This window comes from Euleptes europaea, chromosome 20 (assembly GCF_029931775.1).
Source record: "Euleptes europaea isolate rEulEur1 chromosome 20, rEulEur1.hap1, whole genome shotgun sequence".
In the NCBI taxonomy this organism is placed as follows: domain Eukaryota; kingdom Metazoa; phylum Chordata; class Lepidosauria; order Squamata; family Sphaerodactylidae; genus Euleptes; species Euleptes europaea.
The window spans coordinates 22,929,295-22,946,989 of NC_079331.1; the positions used below are offsets into that span (position 1 = coordinate 22,929,295).

Genomic DNA, 17,695 nt, shown 5'->3' on the forward strand with positions numbered 1-17,695 from the left:
AACCGTTTGGTCTGTCCCTTTTGCAGGAGGCCTCCCCTTCCAACAAGCTCATTGTTTATGCCTGCCCCCAACTCCGCCCCAACTCCGCCCAGCAGATTACCTCGTGCGGTTCACCAGCCCCAGCACAAAAAACAAGCACCAGTCCCTCTGGTCTCCTCCATTTTTCTTCCACCCTCACTCTGTTCTGCTTTTGGAACAGTCAGATTCCAAATTGGGGGGGGGGGGGCAAGGCAGCGCTTTCCTCAAAGCTTCCCTCTATTTTCTATAGGTGTGGAACCCATTGCCCTTTAATGACAGACAGGATTGGGGGGGGGGCAGGAATTGCATCCATGTGCCCAGAGAAGTGTTTAGCTGAAAGTGGGAATGGAGCAGCTCCAACCTGTGCCGCTTCGAGAGGTGTGCCTTGGATTTGCCGCTCTCTAGATGCACATTTTCCCCATCCTAATTCTCAAAACTCTTCTTGGGGGCTGATTGTTGAGTTTTGAGAATTTGGATGGGAAAAGGGTGCATTGAGAGAGCGGCAAATCCAAGGAAAAATCTCCCGTGCATAAATGGCCACTGTAAACCTCATGCATAAAAGCAATTTCCCAGAGTATGTTCCCCCCAGAAGGCCCCTGGCTTGCGCGCTGGCCCTGATCTGACCCCAGTGCCTCGTAAAAGAGAGGAGGGCTCCTGGCTTGCGCGCAGGCCCCGATCCATCCAGTGTGCATGGCAGGGGGGACAGAGGAAAGAATGCCCCTGGCTTGTGCGCCGGCCCCGATCTGGCCCCAGTGCATTGTGAGAGAGAGGAGGGCTCCTGGCTTGCGCACGGGGGAGGGGGAGAGGAAAGAAGGCCCCTGGCTTGCGCGCCGGCTCTGATCCGGCCCCAGTGCATCGTGAGAGAGAGGAGGGCTCCTGGCTTGCGCGCCAGCCCCGATCCAGCCAATGTGCATGGCAGGGGGGGAGGGGAAAGAAGGCCCCTGGCTTGAGCGCTGGCCCTGATCCGGCCCCAGTGCATCGTGAGAGAGAGGAGGGAGACCCAGAGCAGACTGGCCGCCCCTCTTCAGAAAGTGATGGGAGGGAGTTTTGCCTTGGGTTTTCCGCTCTCGGGATGCACATTTTTCCCATCCGAATTCTCAAAAATCCCCCCTCCCCGCTGGGGTAGAGGGGCCAACAGCCCTTTCCCTTGAACATCCCCCCCATGGGTCCAGCTGCCCTAGACCGAGCTGCCACCACCACCACCCCCAGCACGCGAGGCGCACATTGCGTGGCCCCGCTGGTCTCCCCCTGGAGCCGTCCATCCGACATCCCCCTGGGCTTGGAGGTGTGGGCCCAGCTCCAAGGCCCATCCTGGGCGAGGGGCGGGGAAGGCGTGCCGCCTGCCTGCCTGCCAGCCTCCAGGACGGAGGGAGAGAAGTGCCAGGACTCTAGGCAGGCAGGCAGGCAGCAAAAATGGCGGTATTCTTGTCCGAGCGCAAAACTCCCCCAGCCAATCGCCATTCTTGGGAGAGGAGAAATTAGCCAGCATGGGCAGGGACAATTGTTCCAAACCAAGGAACAAAGGCAGTTTTTTTCATGGAGCTCCGAGCCAAAAACTGTGCAGCAACAGGAAAGAACGGCGCAAAAGTGGTTTGACTTGCCCCGGTTATAACGCGGCTTTTATTGCTCAATCCCAAAAAAAATTGGAACAGCCATGAATAACCAAAAATTTGCAGCGATGCAAACCGGCTGTGAAACCGCTGCAAAGCTCCGTGAAAAATCCCCCAGTGGGTTTTTTATGAGCATAACCGTGGTATGACCAGGGGTCACCATATATAGATAGAGAATGTTTGGGGATGTCATATAATAATTGATCATGTGATTTACATGCTGGTTTTTTGTCAAGGTCCCCTGTGCAAGCACCGGGTCATTCCTGACTCATGGGGTGACATCACATCCCGGCGTTTACTAGGCAGACTTTGTTTACGGGGTGGTTTGCCAGTACCTTCCCCAGTCATCTTCCCTTTAGCCCAGGGGTGGGGAACCTTTTTTCTGCCAAGGGCCATTTGGATATTTATAACATCATTCGTGGGCCATACAAAATTATCAACTTAAAAATTAGTTTCTTGGGCGATCCTAACAGCTCCATAGCTAACGACTCTTCTGCAAGGGGGGGAAAGGTTCCTTTTCTCAGCAAAACAATCTCACACCCGCCTTGAATAGAGGCTATTCCTGTCCGCGGGAGGGGGTGGATCACCAGTCTTAGATCCTTCTGAGCTTGAGATCTGCCAGGACCCACGAAGGGCCAGACCAAATGATTTCATGTGCCTTAAACGGCCCCCGGCCTGACGTTCCCCACCCCTGCTTTAGCCCCAGCAAACTGGGTAATCATGAGCTGCATGTTTTAGTACATCTCAGTTGAAAAGACAACCTGGAAATTTTTAAAAGATATATGACAGGGAGAAGGTTTCTAATATGCCAGTTTTCAATGTTTTCTAAGGAGCATTCAGACCTACAACACTATGCTCTCTCCCCATATACACACGCGCACACTGCCCCTGTCCAAGGACAGCTTTACCTTTTGATTCAGCTGACTGTATAACAGCGATGCTAATGCTGACGTTACGGAAGGACAAAAATTCCCAAAACACAGACTGGGCAGCTGCAAAATGCTGAGAACCTCTTCCTTCCTTTCCCATGCCACAGTAAACCTAGTTCGTATGCCTAGATTTTTTGGGGGGTGTGTGTGTGTGGATGTTGTGGTAATGTATTCTGATGGTCTCTTTTAGGATATACCCAGCATGTTCGAGAAGCGACTCCTGATTTTGCTATTCATCAGGGTTCACAGATTGGAAGGCTCTGTGAAATACAAGGTACAGTAAAAATAAAACAGGATCTAACAAAATTTGATTTAACTATTTTTTTTCCAGCGTAAGGATTCACTTCGTAGACAGATTCCTACCTGCCATGTAGCTTTTTTGTTTCCTTGTTTCTCAAAGGAAAAAAGGCTCATTTCAGCAGGATTTTAGTACTGAGCAAATGGAAGTGACAGTTCATGAACCCTAAAAAAATATTCTCTGTGACCTCCATGGAGAGGCCCCCACAAACTAACATTTTGCCAGCTAACCCTTTCCATATTGTGTCAATCGTTCTTATGGATAAACACTCCAGCGCATCTAGTGAAGCAAGCTTTGAAGTCACAAAAGCTCACTCTGGGATAAATTGTGTTCATCTTCAAGGTGCCTTGGGGTCCTGCTGAATTTTGCTGCTGCAGATTAACAAAGCTACCCCTCTGCAATGCTCCCCCACCAGAAACACAGGTAGATTTTGCTTCTCTTTTGCCGTGGAGCAAAAAAACCCCCGATTTAAATTACTTTTTCATGGAAGTGTACCTTTCCCCCCACCCATCCCGAAGCAGTTTTGATTTTTCTCGGGAAGAACTGCGCAGTATTCTGCACCGCTTACCTCTGCTCCCTCGTCCTTCCCCTTGCATTCCGCTCGTGACTCACCGCCCCAACTATGCCCAACCCCGCCCACTTTGGCCATGATGCTGCTTCGCTCCATCTGGCCTCTAGATGTCGCTCCCTCGCTGGTGATTTGACAACACTCTCCCGGTCTTGCCCAGGCACTGACTCGAAATTGTCTCATCCCCCCAAAATTGCCTACTTTGGCATAGTCATTCCGTTAGTATTGCAGTCGGTGGGTGCATGTTTACAGGTGGTTGTATGTTGCTGCCATCCACAACGTCCGCTCCCTCCATTAGGGGTGATTCCAATAGTGCAGCCTTGGCAACCTCTCTCCTCTTGCTGTACAAATTGTAAGCAAAAAGGAAAACAGCAGTGCAGAACTAGAGTTAAAAATTCCATTTCTTGATTTTTTCGTGTGTTTAAATGCTTCATACAATCCCACAATGCCTTGTGCCATATGTACATGGACTCTCTGCCTCCCTCGGACTTGCTAAGCCGAGGTCCCAGAGTCCGGTTGGTCAAGTACGTAGTATGCGCCAGCTCTCTTTCTGCTTGTGGCCATGGATATCCCTCTTCCCATTGAATACTGTTACTCCCCTCTTCCAGGCTGCAAAGTTGGCTACTACCATCAACTCATCCTGGGCATGGAGTTCTGCGTTTTAACCATAATTAGACAAGGACTACACATTGAAACTGCTGATTTCATACTGCCATTGTACATATGTTTGGTGAGACCACACTTGGAATACTGTGTGCAATTCTGGTCACCACACCTAAAAAAGGAGATTACAGGGGGAAGGGGAGGGGGAGGGGAAACACTGACAGTGGTGTTCACCAGAGATGTTGGAAGGGGAGACCCCTCCAGTTCATGCATGCAGTCCATGCCAAGAACGATCGCTATAGGGCATTCATCATATTCTCTCCTCTTACTGTCGCCCTATGCACACATGAAGCTGCCTTATACTGCATGGGACCTTCACCGTGCCAAGCAGAGGCTGTGCCACTGAGCCGCAGCCCCCTCCCCAGCTGTCATTCAAGATGAGGCATTTACATCAGAATGCTCTGGAGGCAACTTCTGACTTCTGCGATCGCCGAAGAGGCGCTCTGGGTGTTTGACCCGATGACTGGCGATCAACCCCCTGCTGATAAACACCCGCTTCTGAATTGCCACTGTAGACATGTGTGACTGCTGTTGGCATTCTGCACCCCCACCCCAACTGTCCAAGGCAGCGAAATTACTCCAACATTAATGAAGTTTGTTTATACTTGTAGACTCGAATTTTGCTTGCTCCTCCAGAGTTCTTTGGAGCCGGTATCCAAATGCATGTCCCCTGGGTAGGCAAGGCTTTGCAGTGCATACCGTCTCCCCTAAAAACCAACATGCCCTTGGAAACTCCACCTCCTATGCCAGGCAAAAAATGTGTTGCTCCCTTTTCCTTTGAAAACTCCTTCCTCTGAAAACTGTATAAACGCTGCAAAAAGTAAGGTACCCATCATGCTTTAAGATTTAGAAATTTGCAAATGTCAAGCCTTCTAGGGAAGACCAGGACCAATTTGCATTCCTAATATGCATAACTGTCATGAATATGTATGAGTGTGACAACGTTCTCTCGCGCTTATATATCTATGTGTATGTTGCTTGCTAAAAAGCTCAATCTATTTTTCACCGATTTAGTGGAGGTCCCTTCCCAAGGGAACGATTCCACTCCCTTCCACTCCCTTTTAGAATCGTCCGCTTAGGAAGAGATCTTGGGGTAATGGACTATAACCAACCAGAAGGGAAGGTCATGCCAAAACCAGAGCTACACCCGTGCAGTCATGGGACCCACATGGGCCCCCTGAATGGGTTCACGTTAACCCTTCCCCTACTGTAAAGAAATTTTGAGCATTTTCCTTTTATACTATGCTCTTTCTCTGAGCATAGTATAAAAGCACCGAGCCCAGAGACAGTTGCAGTCCCCTTTTGTCTTGGCTAAGTAATCCGAGCTCGGAACAAGAGCGACCCCTCCCCGTATTGCACGAAGCATTGGTATTAGAAACGATTGCCAAATTGCCCAACCTTCCCGTCCCGGCAGCTGGTCATTAATCACTTGTCACCTTTATGTTTTACAATGGGAACCTCCCCGGGTAGCTCATTACCCAGCACCACTAGAAGGTGCAGTATATCTGGGCCCCACCAAACAATAGTCGCCACCTTAGGTCCTTCCTTGGCATTCTTGCGGCCACTATGTGTTGCTGATGCAGTCTGGGTGGGGCTTTGTGCGGGGGTGATGGTGCAATCCAAGCAGCTCCCCCAACAGTGCATTCCTCTCACAGCAGGGGTACTGGTCACTTTGATCTTGCATTTAGTCTTACTTCCATTTGTTGCCCAGGCCCCACCATTGTAATTGATAATGTTATTAAAGATTTGAATTTTCTCCACAGTTGCTTTCCTGATAATTTATTTTTTGAAGTGTGGGTTGGTTTGCTCTTCTCAAGGGAGCAATTGTCGGGGGGGGGGGGGTTACCAATGTGAAGATGAGTCCACGCCTCACTGTAGCCTCAGCAGAAAGTGTTCTTTATTTCCCTCCCCACCCTAAACCTGGCTTCAGAAGGCTTGCTGGCAACATTTTTCCGGTTGATTTCGCTCCACGTCCTTAATGTGGGCATCTGCCATTGTGTGATAAACCAAACTGCAGAGATGGAGAAGGGAATGCATTTTATTAAGCTGGAAAATGTACACTGCAGAAGTAGAAAAAGCATTACTCGAAAGTCCATCTTTATGTCAACACTCTAAAGGTGGGGGTTGGTTGGGATTTGAGATGTGCAGGTAAAACAGTAAAAGAATACAAAAATGCGTGCAGAAAGAGGTACAGCTACAATACCTGGACAGCATTAATCTTAGAACACGGTCGTGGAATGGCAGGATCAGGGAAACTATTGTTTTTTTATTTGGTAACATGACCACACTGTACTCTGTAGCCAGTTCACAAAATCAAGTTCTCCCGCACACTTGCCTTGGGATCCAAGCATTGGCTGCCCTGGGGGTGCATGCAGTGCATTGTGCACCCCACTAAGATCCCCCGAGACATCAGTCATGGTGTTCCGTGTAGCAACTGGGACCCCTACACTGGCTATTGTACGTGGATATTGTGCTTGCAGCATGGCCTCACTGCTCCTTGTTAGTACTACTTGAGGAAGTGGCGTCGGCCATAGCATTCCACCCATGACCCCTTTTATTGCATGAGAAATTGCCAAGACACCCTAGCTGAATTGGAATATCAACCAATGGTGCAACCACATTACTGATCATAAAGTCAAGGCTAGGGTTGCCAGGTATGCAGCCACCATCTGGAGTGTCAATCCAAAATAGGCACCTCTGTGCTAGTACCAAATGGTTAGAAAAAACTGCAACAGAGTCTCCAAATACAAAAGTAGCAAAAAATTTTTATTGGTGCTTAAACAAAATTGACAATAACAGAACAGAGTGACTAAAATACATAAGGACTTCTGAAGATATATACAGTATAAAACATACTGTGTACATCTTCAATAGTCCTTATGTATATTTGTCACTCTGTTCTGTTATTGTCAATTTTGTGTAAGCACCAATAATAAAAAAAAATTGTATTTGGAAACTCCATTGCAGTTTTTTCTAACCACCTGGAGGGTGGCAACCACTCCACCTTGAGGGTGGCAACCCCTAGGAGAGGTTATGCAGAGGCATGGAGAAGCCCCGAGAAAGCCTGGCTCCCCCCACCCCACCCCAGTTTCACACATGCCTCCAGCTTGCCCCGCGCCGCCCGGCTCCACCCAAATCCTGCCCTCCTAAGGCTTCCCCCTACAAAAATCTCCAGGTATTTCCCAACAGGCAACCCGACCCACTAATAGAGTTGCCAATCTCCAGGCACAAGCTGGAGATCTCCTGCTATTACAAGCGATCTCCAGCCAATAGAGATCAGTTCCCCTGGAGAAACTGACTGCTCTGGCAATTGGATTCTATGGCACTGAAGTCCCGCCCCATCCCAAACCCTTCCCTCCTCAGGCTCCGTCCAAAAAAAACCCCGCCGGTGGTAAAGAGGGTCCTGGCAACCCCAGGCTTTGTGTGGAGGAGTGGGGAAACAAAGCAGAGAGAGAAGGAAGGCATGAAAGGAAGGAAAGAAGGAGGCTTCCCCCCAACACAAACACCTACACATGCCTTCCCCCCCTCCACACACAGACACATGCACGCACACACGCAATGGTGGGGAAGCCTTCTGGGTCCCCGCCCCCAGCACACACACACTCTCACCGGACCGGCCGCACTAGCAGCATGGAGAAGCCACGAGAGAGACCACCCCCCTCCACACTTTTACACACACCTCCAGCTCTGCCACGCTGCCCGGCTCCAAGAAGCCATTATTGCTCTCTTGGTGCTTCTCCATGCTGCCGGCCCGGGAGGGAAGAGGGCAGGGAGGAAGGGGGAAGGCGGTCATGTGACCTGATTGCTTGATGCTATTGGCTAGACTTCCCCAGCAATCAAGCGGGTCTTTTGAAACAAAGGAAAGAAATGATGATCATCGCCCAACGCTGACCAAGCCCGATGCAGTGGAACGCAGTCAGAAGACTGAGTAAGGAAGCGCCACCTGTTGGCCGCCGCAAAAATCGCCTCAAAAGGGGCGGTGTCCTCAACAAAGCACGAAACTCCCCCACCCAATCGCCGTTCTTGGGGGAGGAGAAAGTAGACGTCACGGGCAGGGGCAGCAGAACCGAAGCAAACAATTCTTCATGGGCCTCTGAGCCACAAAATGCGCACCAACAGGAAAGAACAGCTCAAAAGTAGTTTGATTTGCCGCGGTTATAACGCGGCTTTTATTGCTCAATCCGGAAAAATTCGGAGCTGCCATGAATAATCCAAAATTTGCACCGACGCAAATCAGCTTTTAAACCGCAGCAAAGCTCCGTGGAAAATGCCCCAGGGTGTTTTCAAAAGTGAAGAAGAAGAATCATAGAGTTGGAAAGGACCACCAGGGTCATCTAGTCCAACCCCCTGCACAATGCAGGAAATTCACAACTAACTCCCACACACCCCCAGTGACCCCTACTCCGTGCCTAGAAGATAGCCAAGATGCCCTCACTCTCATGAACTGCCCAATCAGCATTGCTTCAGATGGCCATCTAGCCTCTGCTTAAAAACCTCCAGGGAAGGAGCACTTAACACCTCTCGAGGAAGCCTGTTCCACTGAGGAACCGCTCTAACTGTTAGAAAATTTCTCCTGATGTTTAGACGGAAACTCTTCTGATTTAATTTCAACCCACTGGTTCTGGTCTGACTTTTTGGGGCAAAAGAAAACAACTCGGCACCCTCCTCTAAGTGACAGCCCTTCAAGTACTTGAAGATGGTTATCATATCCCCTCTCAGTGTTCTCTTCTTCAGGCTAAACATACCCAGCTCCTTCAATCTTTCCTCATAGGATTTGGTCTCCAGACCCCTCACCATCTTTGTTGCCCTCCTCTGGACACGTTCCAGCTTGTCTACATCCTTCTCAAAACTGAACACAATACTCTAGGTGAGGTCTAACCAGAGCAGAGTAAAGCTGTTAGGAGAGGCATTGCAGGATTGTCATAGAAATATAGTACGACAACAGAGGAAGGGAGATCCAATTTCTTCTCCCTCCCTTTCTCACTGTCCCTTCCTTGTTTCCTTCTCTTCCTCATCCTCCTGAGGTCTGGCACTTGCAGAAACCCCAAGTGATGCTCAAACTCCAGTGCTACCATATTTTGCATTGCCTGCATGCACACAGATGCCACAGGGGAAATTTACCTGACCTGGATGGCCCAGGCCAGCCTAATCTTGTCAGATCTCAGAAGCTAAGCAGGGTCAGCCCTGGTTAGTATTTGGATGGGAATACCAGGGTTGCTGTGCAGAGGAAGGCACTGGCAAAACCACCTCTGTTAGTCTCTTGCCATGAAAACCCCAAAAAGGGGTCGCCATAAGTCGGCTGCGACTTGAAGGCACTTTACACACATGCACACACACCCAAGTTACCTTTTCCAAAAGTCAACGTTTCCTGCAAATGGTAGAGTTCTGCTGGGTTTGTAGAGCCCCACAAAATTGGGTGTAGTGGGTGAGATCATGATACTGATAGTCTGCACAAGTGGAAGCATTAAGTCACGATACTGACGGTTTTGGGAGCATGAATGAAATGCTGTCTTCTTAAACGGAAGGTTTCTTTGATTTTTTAATTTCCTTTCTTGTGTGTGTGCAAAGTTCTCATCAAGGCAAGTGATTAAGCAGAGGTGGTTTGCCATTGCCTTCCTCTGCAGAGTCTTCCTTGGGAGTCTCCCTTCCAAGTACCGACCCTGCTTAGCTTCTGAGATCTGATGAGGTCGGGCTGTTCCTTGCCTCCTTCCTTCCCATTTGCTTTCTTAGAAGGGGGAAATAACTTAACTATGTGAGTCTTGTTTGTTGGGAGGGGGGGAGGGTGTGCATGACTAATTTTAATTTATTTTTTCTTGTCTTTTCACAGAGTTGCAATGGCACATCTTTGCAACATATGGAACAAGATTTTTTTAAAATCTAAAAGTAAACTCCTGTGTGCCCAACAAACTTTGAAAATTGGCATGGTTGTGGTGGAAAGTGCCATCAAGTTGCAGCCGACTTATGGCGACCCTGTAGGGTTAGAAGAAAAAAGAGGGGAATAAATAGGCCTGGCACGTGGTTATAGATATCAACCTTAGGAAATGCCATTGTGCTGTTTTAATGTTTTTAAATAATTTTAATCTTGACATAGTGCTTCCAATAAATTATATTTTCATTATTTATATATATTTTTCATCCCACCCAAACTTAGGTACCCAGACCCTGTAGGGTTTTCAAGGCAAGAGACGTTCAGCGGTGGTTTGCCATTTCCTGCCTCCATGTGGGCTGAGAGAACTGTGACTGGCCCAAGGTCACCCAGCAGGTCTTCATGTGGAGGGGCGGGGAATCAAACCCAGTTCTCCAGTCTGCCACTCTTAACCACGACACCATGCTGGCTCTCGAAAATAGGCAAGCAATGGACTAATTTTAACAAGTTTCTGCTGTTACGGCACTGAACCCTCATACAAATGCACAAAAAGAAAAGAAAAACCTTTAAAACTGGAAGGCTTCCACAAAAAAGGGTCCTTCCTTCTCCCTCTCTCTTAGAGTATCTCCCTCCAGAAAGATGTAGACAAGCTGGAACATGTCCAGAGGAGGGCAACAGAGATGGTGAGGGGTCTAGAGACCAAGTCCTATGAGGAAAGGCTGAAGGAGCTGGGTATGTTTAGCCTGAAGAGGAGAAGAGGGGATATGATAACCATTTTCAAGTACTTGAAGGGCTGTCATATAGAGGAGGGTGCCGAGTTGTTTTCTGTTGCCCCAGAAGGTTGGACTAGAACCAACGAGTTGAAATTAAATCAGAAGAGTTTCCGTCTAGACATCAGGAAGAATTTTCTAACAGAGCGGTTCCTCAGTGGAACAGGCTTCCTTGGGAAGTGGGAAGCTCTCCTTCCCTGGAGGTTTTAAAGAAAAAGTTAAATGGCCATCTGTCAGCAATGGTGATTCTAAGACCTTAAGCAGATGATGAGAGGGAGGGCATCTTGGCCATCTTCTGGGCATGGAGTAGGGGTCACTGGGGGTGTGGGGGGAGGTAGTTGTGAATTTCCTGCATTGTGCAGGGGGATGGACTAGATGACTCTGGTGGTCCCTTCCAACTCTATGATTCTATGATTCCACAGAGGCTCCCAACTGGCACAGTAGCTGGCACTGCTTCATCAGCTGTGCACTGCCAGGCAGGCTGTGGCCAGTTTTCTTGAGGGCAGACATTCCTTCTCCACCCCTGCATCAGCTCACAAGCTGCTCATACTTCAATAAATGCTTTAAACTTAGAACCTTGTCATGTCACTAATTCTAAGTTGATTTTCATCAACCCAGTTGGGGCATATCTGGGAATTTTCAAAATAATTCAAACTGGAAATAAAAAGAGATAAACTGAAGGTGTGCTGTGGTTGCACAAAACCTAGCTGCAGAACTTGTGAATTTACAAGGTCAAAACAAATGTGTAAAGTTCTGTAACTCGGCCATTTTACAGCGGATTTTTGTTTTGATACATTTTAAATTTGGCCTGATTGCCCTGCTCTTTGGTTGCATTTTTTGCGCTGGATTTCAGACTGAGGGGTGAGGTTGTCTTGATATTTTTGTCGAATAGAATGTCCAGGTATTGCAGTGGAAGAAAGCTGACTAACCAGGATCCCCTAACTACATGGGAGCTCCCCATTCCTTCCGTTTGATCATGGACCAGCAAGGCAACAGCAGTGCTGAAAGTGGAAGAAAATCCTGAATCCTGGTGTATTCTGAGCATTGCCCAGAAGTTATTTGGGTGGAACGGAAACTGGGAAGTTTCCCCTCATTGTGACGGCCCTTCGTTAAGCAAAGCGGTGAAGAATGTTCATTTGTCAGTGACCAACTTTGCTGGCTTCCTAGAATGACATACTTGTGCATGATTCATTTATATTGCAGCATCATTACTATTTCATAAATGCCATTTGGGAAGTTTTGCACCAAAAAAGAAGAAGAATGTGTTAGATCTGGGAATTTACTGGAGCCTAGAATAATTGCTTAATTGCCTTTATATATTACAAAAGCACTAACCTTGCTATGTCCTCAGTACAGTTCTTTTATGGTGTAGGTTTCATTTTAGGGAAGATTTGTTTCTTCTGGATGAGGTAGAAAGGTGGAGGTACCATGTAACTGCTCTCTTCCTCTTCGAAGCCTCGCAGCTGCTTGTATTAGAAATTTTTATTGACTTCATTACTACTACTCCTTTCTTCCTAATGAGGAACCCAAAACAATTCTCCTCTCCTCTGTCTTATTCTCACAGTAACCCTGTGAGGCAGGTTAGGCTGAGAGTGTGTGACTGGCCCAAGGTCATAGAATCATAGAGTTGGAAGGGACCACCAGGGTCATCTAGTCCAACCCCCTGCACAATGCAGGAAATTCACAACTACCTACCCCCCACCCCCAGTGACCCCTACTCCATGCCCAGAAGATGGCCAAAATGCCCTCCCTCTTATGATCTGCAGCAAGCTTCCGTGGCAGACTGGGGATTCAGACCTGGGATTCCCAGAGCCTTGTCCGACACTACACCCTGCTGCCACGTTAGAGGGAATTCAGTGGCTATTTCTTCTTCTACTATTACTACTACTGATTTGTGTGGTTCTCCGCTTTAGTCTAGCCTTCCTAATACCTCTTGGGAGGGAGGGAGCCTCCCAAGAGGCTCAACAGAGCCTCTGTTGAGAAGTTAATCAGCAGCTGATATGTCTAGAAGTTGTCACCCTCTGAATGAAGGAGTCCAGAGACAGACTAGCCATAGGATACAGAGACCCCTTTTGCAAGTGAGCAGTGAAAAGAAGGTGGGGAAGAATGGACCCCTTGGTCTTTGGGCCTTCAAAATGGCCCTTAGCTTATGGGTTTTTTTTTATATAGCCCACTCAATCCCTCTATGCCAGCCTCCAGGAGGGTCCTGGAGATCTCCCGCTATTACCATTGATCTCCAGACAAAAGAGATCAGTTCCCCTGGAGGAAATGGCTGCTTTGGAGGGTCAACTGTATGGCATTGCACCCTGTGGAGGTCCCACCCTTCCCCAAACCCCACCTTTCTCAGGCTTCTCCCACAAAATCTCCATGTATTTTCCTGCCCAGAGCTGGCAACCCTATCTGTCCTGTAGGTACTGTGTTTTTCCCCCAAAATGCATTTCAGTCCCTAAAGGGCTCACAAAATAAATAATTATACACTTTGTGAGATATTTGTCTATTTGGATAGGCTGTCTCATCAGATCTCAGAAGCTAAGCAGGGTTGGCCTGGCCTGGCTAGTTTTTGGGAGGGAAACCTCCAAGGAATATCAGGGTTGTGATGCAGAGGCAGGCAATGGCAAACCACCTCTGAGCATCTCTTGCCTTGAAAACCCTACGGGGTTGCCATAAATCAGCCCCCTGCCCCCCCAAAATCTATCTTTCTCACTGGGACTTAAGGTGGATTTCAAGTACACTAGAACTGTTCACTCAATCAATAAGCCAATAACAAAATATGATGACATTTGAACAATAACATTTGAATCTAACGGCAAAGATTCAGCGAAACACATGTGTTCGATCCTGGCTGAATACTGGCTGAAACAAGGAATAAAGGAGGCTAAAGCAACCATGTGTTTTCACCCTAAATCCCTGAGCCTGGAAGTTGCTTAAAACGCAGTCCTGACCAGTCCCAGGAGAACATGAAATTGGTATTTCTGCAGCATTCTCAAATGCAATGGTTGTGCTTCATAATCTACCCAAGTTAATAGCCTGCGTTTTCTAAAGCCACACACCATTTGTGTCGAGATTAAAGAGGGTCACTTGGCTAAGTCTCTCCGCAACATCTTGAAAGTGCTAACCAACCCTCTGGATTTAAATCTGGCTTTTCCTCTAGTCTGAATCAGAAGGGGAAAGGAATCAAAAGTTAAAGCCAACGTGGTGTAGTGGTTAAGAGCAGTGGTTTGGAGCGGTGGACTCTGATCTGGTGAACCGGTTTGATTCCCCACTCCTCCACATGAGCAGCGGAGGCTAATCTGGTGAATTGGATTTGTTTCCCCACTCCTACACAAAGAGCCAGCTGGGTGACCTTGGGCTAGTCACAGTTCTCTCAGCCTCACCTACCTCACAGGGTGTCTGTTGTGCAAAGGGGAAGGGAAGGTGATTGTAAGCCGATTTGATTCTTCAGTGGTAGAGAAAGTCGGCATATAAAAGCCAACTCTTCTTCTTCTTCTATGTCTCTCTGCAACACCTTGAAAGTGCTAACCAACCCTCTGTGGATTTAAATCTGACTGTTCCTATGGTCTTAATCAGAAGGGGAAAGAGATCAAAAGTTAAAAATCTGTGGCTGATAGTTACCTTGACAGCAGAAAGCAGATACCTACAATGAGCAACCCTCATGAACGATATTATTTATCTTCCTACGATTAATAGTGAATCTCTCCTCCCTTTTCCTGTCTTTTTCAGACCCTAATGTGGATGTCGTCTACGTTAGCCCCCTTCAACTGACCGAGGAATTACGGCAGTATTACCATAAACTCCTCGGTCTGCAGGCAGCCGTTAGTTCCGGGGACCCCAAGGACATCACTGACCTGCAGGACAGGTTCAAAATTCTCACCCCCGAAGCCATAAACAGCTTCCCTGTGAGTTTCTGTCTTCTAATTACTACAGCTGGGGGGGATGCCGTAAAATTAAATTGGAAATTTTATAACTTGCTACGCTCCGGTACCCATCAGTGAAATATTATTGCAAGTGTTAAGAGCTTCACAGATTAAGTGACTAGTTAAAGGCGGGCGCTGGAAATGAAGATCCAGGTTTAGCTTTGCAGGCTGAAAGAGGAGCTGAACTCAGTCCTTCTTCCCGCCCAGGGTACGGCCTTGTCCAGAACTCTGAACTCGAGAGATTTCCTATGCAGTGGAAAGTGGAACACGAAAAATGCTCAAACTTTCTTTCCCTGCAGCTGCGCAGATATGTGTTTCCTCCTGCCCTCCTTCCTTCCTCCTTAGTTTTATTGTGGCAAAATCCAATTTAAGACTCTTTTTCGCCCCTTATTTTCGAAGGCTCAGATCGTTTAATGGCTTTAATCGAGGGGCGCTCTGTTACATTCGGTGTGTTGAACCCATCTAGCACATTTTAAATTCACAGGAACATACTCCAAAAAGCACTCCCCCCCCCCACACACACAAACACTGTAATCGTTGCTTTTTTTGGTAGAGTTTTTGATATTGCTGCAATGCAGTAAAGCTGATTTACGGCCGGGATTGTAGAGACGCCTCTTGCGTTTTTCACAGGCGCTCAGCTAATGTTGAGACTGTGTCAAAGTCGGGGCTCCTTCTTGGCTCAATGGTAAACAATACTCATTGTTCCTGCCCTGGCCTTCTTGGAATAAAAAAGCCCTTTCTCCACAAGATCATTGCTGGGTAATTATTTGTACTATAAAACTATGATGTCTCGCCATATGACAACTCTGTATGTACCATAATTCCAACACGCACATTTGTGAGCTCTTAAATTTTGCCCTGTTATAAACCAGGGCCTTTCAGTTCAGCCAATCTGTGCTTTTTGGTCAGACAGTTCAGTACGTGATGGTATGTTGTGGGGTTTGCCACAGTCTTGCTAAAGATCACTGTCCACATTGACTGCAAAGGAACACCACTGACCTCAGGCAGGTCTTCTCATCATCATAAAAGTAGGCAAATTCTGTTGTTGTTGTTGTTTTTGGATGATCAGGGCCAGGATTTCAATTCTTTGTCATAGATGCCTAGATGGTTGCACTGAAGCTATAACTGAACCTTTCTTTAGGTGTACATAAGGGTGAGAAATACAGAAGTGGGCAGTTTCTTCAGGCTGAAGGACATTGATGGAAATATTTAATTAGCAGCTAAACCTACGCAAGAATCTGGGCAGAGGCTGGAAAAGCAGAATGAACCCATAGTTTGTCCTCAGAGATCAGCATGCCCAAACAACACCCCCTGAGGCCCAAAGACAAAATACTTTTGAAACTAAGAGGACTTTCCTTTCCCTAGATTTAACAGCCATTGGCTATTCAAAAGGGGAAATGAAATTTAATTTTTCCTTGACACTATAAAGAGAAAAGTTGCCACATCTCATGCAATTGACCGATCTACTTGACAACAGATAATGCAGTATCCGCTTCTCAGAAAGTGTCTTTAGCTGTTTTATCCCAGAAGTGATATATTTATTTCATGCAGTATTATTTTGTGTGTGTGTGTGTAGTGCCGTCAAGTCGCAGCCGACTTATGGTGACCCCTTTTTGGGGTTTTCATGGCAAGAGACTAACAGAAGTGGTTTGCCAGTGCCTTCCTCTGCACAGCAACCCTGGTATTCCTTGGTGGTCTCCCATCCAAATATTAACCAGGGCCGGCCCTGCTTAGCTTCTGAGATCTGATGAGATCAGGCTAGCCTGGGCCATTGTAGACATGCTAAAACAATGTGGACCAGGGAATCTACTTGATCTGGACAAAATGGGCATTTGCATTCTTCTGTGATAATTTTATTGTATTGCCCTTGTGTCTTGGCTGAGTCTAAGAGGACTTTCAAAAGTAGATTGTGATATGTAACTGGGGGAGGGGGTGTAAAACATCCCAGCAGGTTTGCCAAAGTCCTTGAGCATGCCTCTTAGGATCCTGGTCAGAATGTTTAGCTGTCAGTCTTTTCCAAATGTCTCTCTGTCATTCACATGACGGTCAATGCTGCATCTGTCTTCTTGATACCTCCCAGTTATGCTAAGGACCTTGCACAGGAGATGTTTTGGGGGGCTCTCATCTACTCAAATTCCTGTACATGGCCTAGAAATGTTAAAAAAAAATCTGCTGCCAGATCTCTCCATGTCTTCACTGGCCATTTTTTCTTTCCATTTCTACATACTTATCTGCTTTCTGTCCCATTCCAATTTAGGAATCTGCTTTATTGCAGACATTGTAGGAGGCAAACCTAAGTTTGCTACCAAGTTTGAGGCAAAACCAGGTTTGCTACCAAGTCATTACCTGCCTTTGCATCGTGACCCTGGTGAGATCGGGCCAGCCTGGGCCATCCACAGGATGTTTGCAAGTCCATATTTGTTGTAGTCACACCTTATGTTGACAACTAAGATATTTTAAGTGTTCACCTAACATTGTAATGTGTGAAGCAGCCCCGGCTGGTGTCTCTTAGAGTTTCCAGATCTCTGGGATTGCCTTGCACTTGTCTTTGGTGATCGACATTACAAAGTCTTGTGTCTAATGAAAATGTCTATCTCTGGAATGGCGTATGATTTGTAAGAGCTGTTTTGTAAATCGAAATGTTTTGTTTGGAAAGAACCCATTTATGATGCTGCTCCCCATATGGTGAAATACAGCCCCCCTGGCCCGCTACAAGGAGGGTTTTTTTCTCCTTCCATTTTTTGTATTGATTTTCTTTTTCCCTGACACAGTCAAGTCAAACCGTGCCAGACATGTAGAGATGAATCACCGCGATCCAAAGGCCGCAAGCCTCTCTTCCGAGTGACAGAAGGAGAATTCCGCGTGGATCAAATAAATACAGATGTGTAGTAATTAGTTCTATTCCCAGCGAGCCCATTTCCGACGCACTAAAGATGTGAGCGATTATGGAGCCTCACCCCAACAGCTTTTATCAATTTAAACTGCTACGCTACAGGATAGGTCATAACCCAGCCTGCGATTAATAATGTATTTATTACGCGCAACATTATAAATTAGCT

General features: G+C 47.2%; 1 protein-coding gene across 1 annotated transcript in view; it reads left to right on the plus strand.

Moving 5' to 3' along the window:
- Positions 1-17,695, plus strand: part of IQCH (IQ motif containing H) — a 132,079-nt gene that overhangs the window by 54,263 nt on the left and 60,121 nt on the right. The window contains exons 11-12 of the mRNA XM_056865756.1: positions 2,748-2,831; positions 14,443-14,618. Of these exons, the coding sequence (XP_056721734.1) occupies positions 2,748-2,831; positions 14,443-14,618 (260 nt within the window). The remainder of the gene's footprint in view (positions 1-2,747; positions 2,832-14,442; positions 14,619-17,695) is intronic.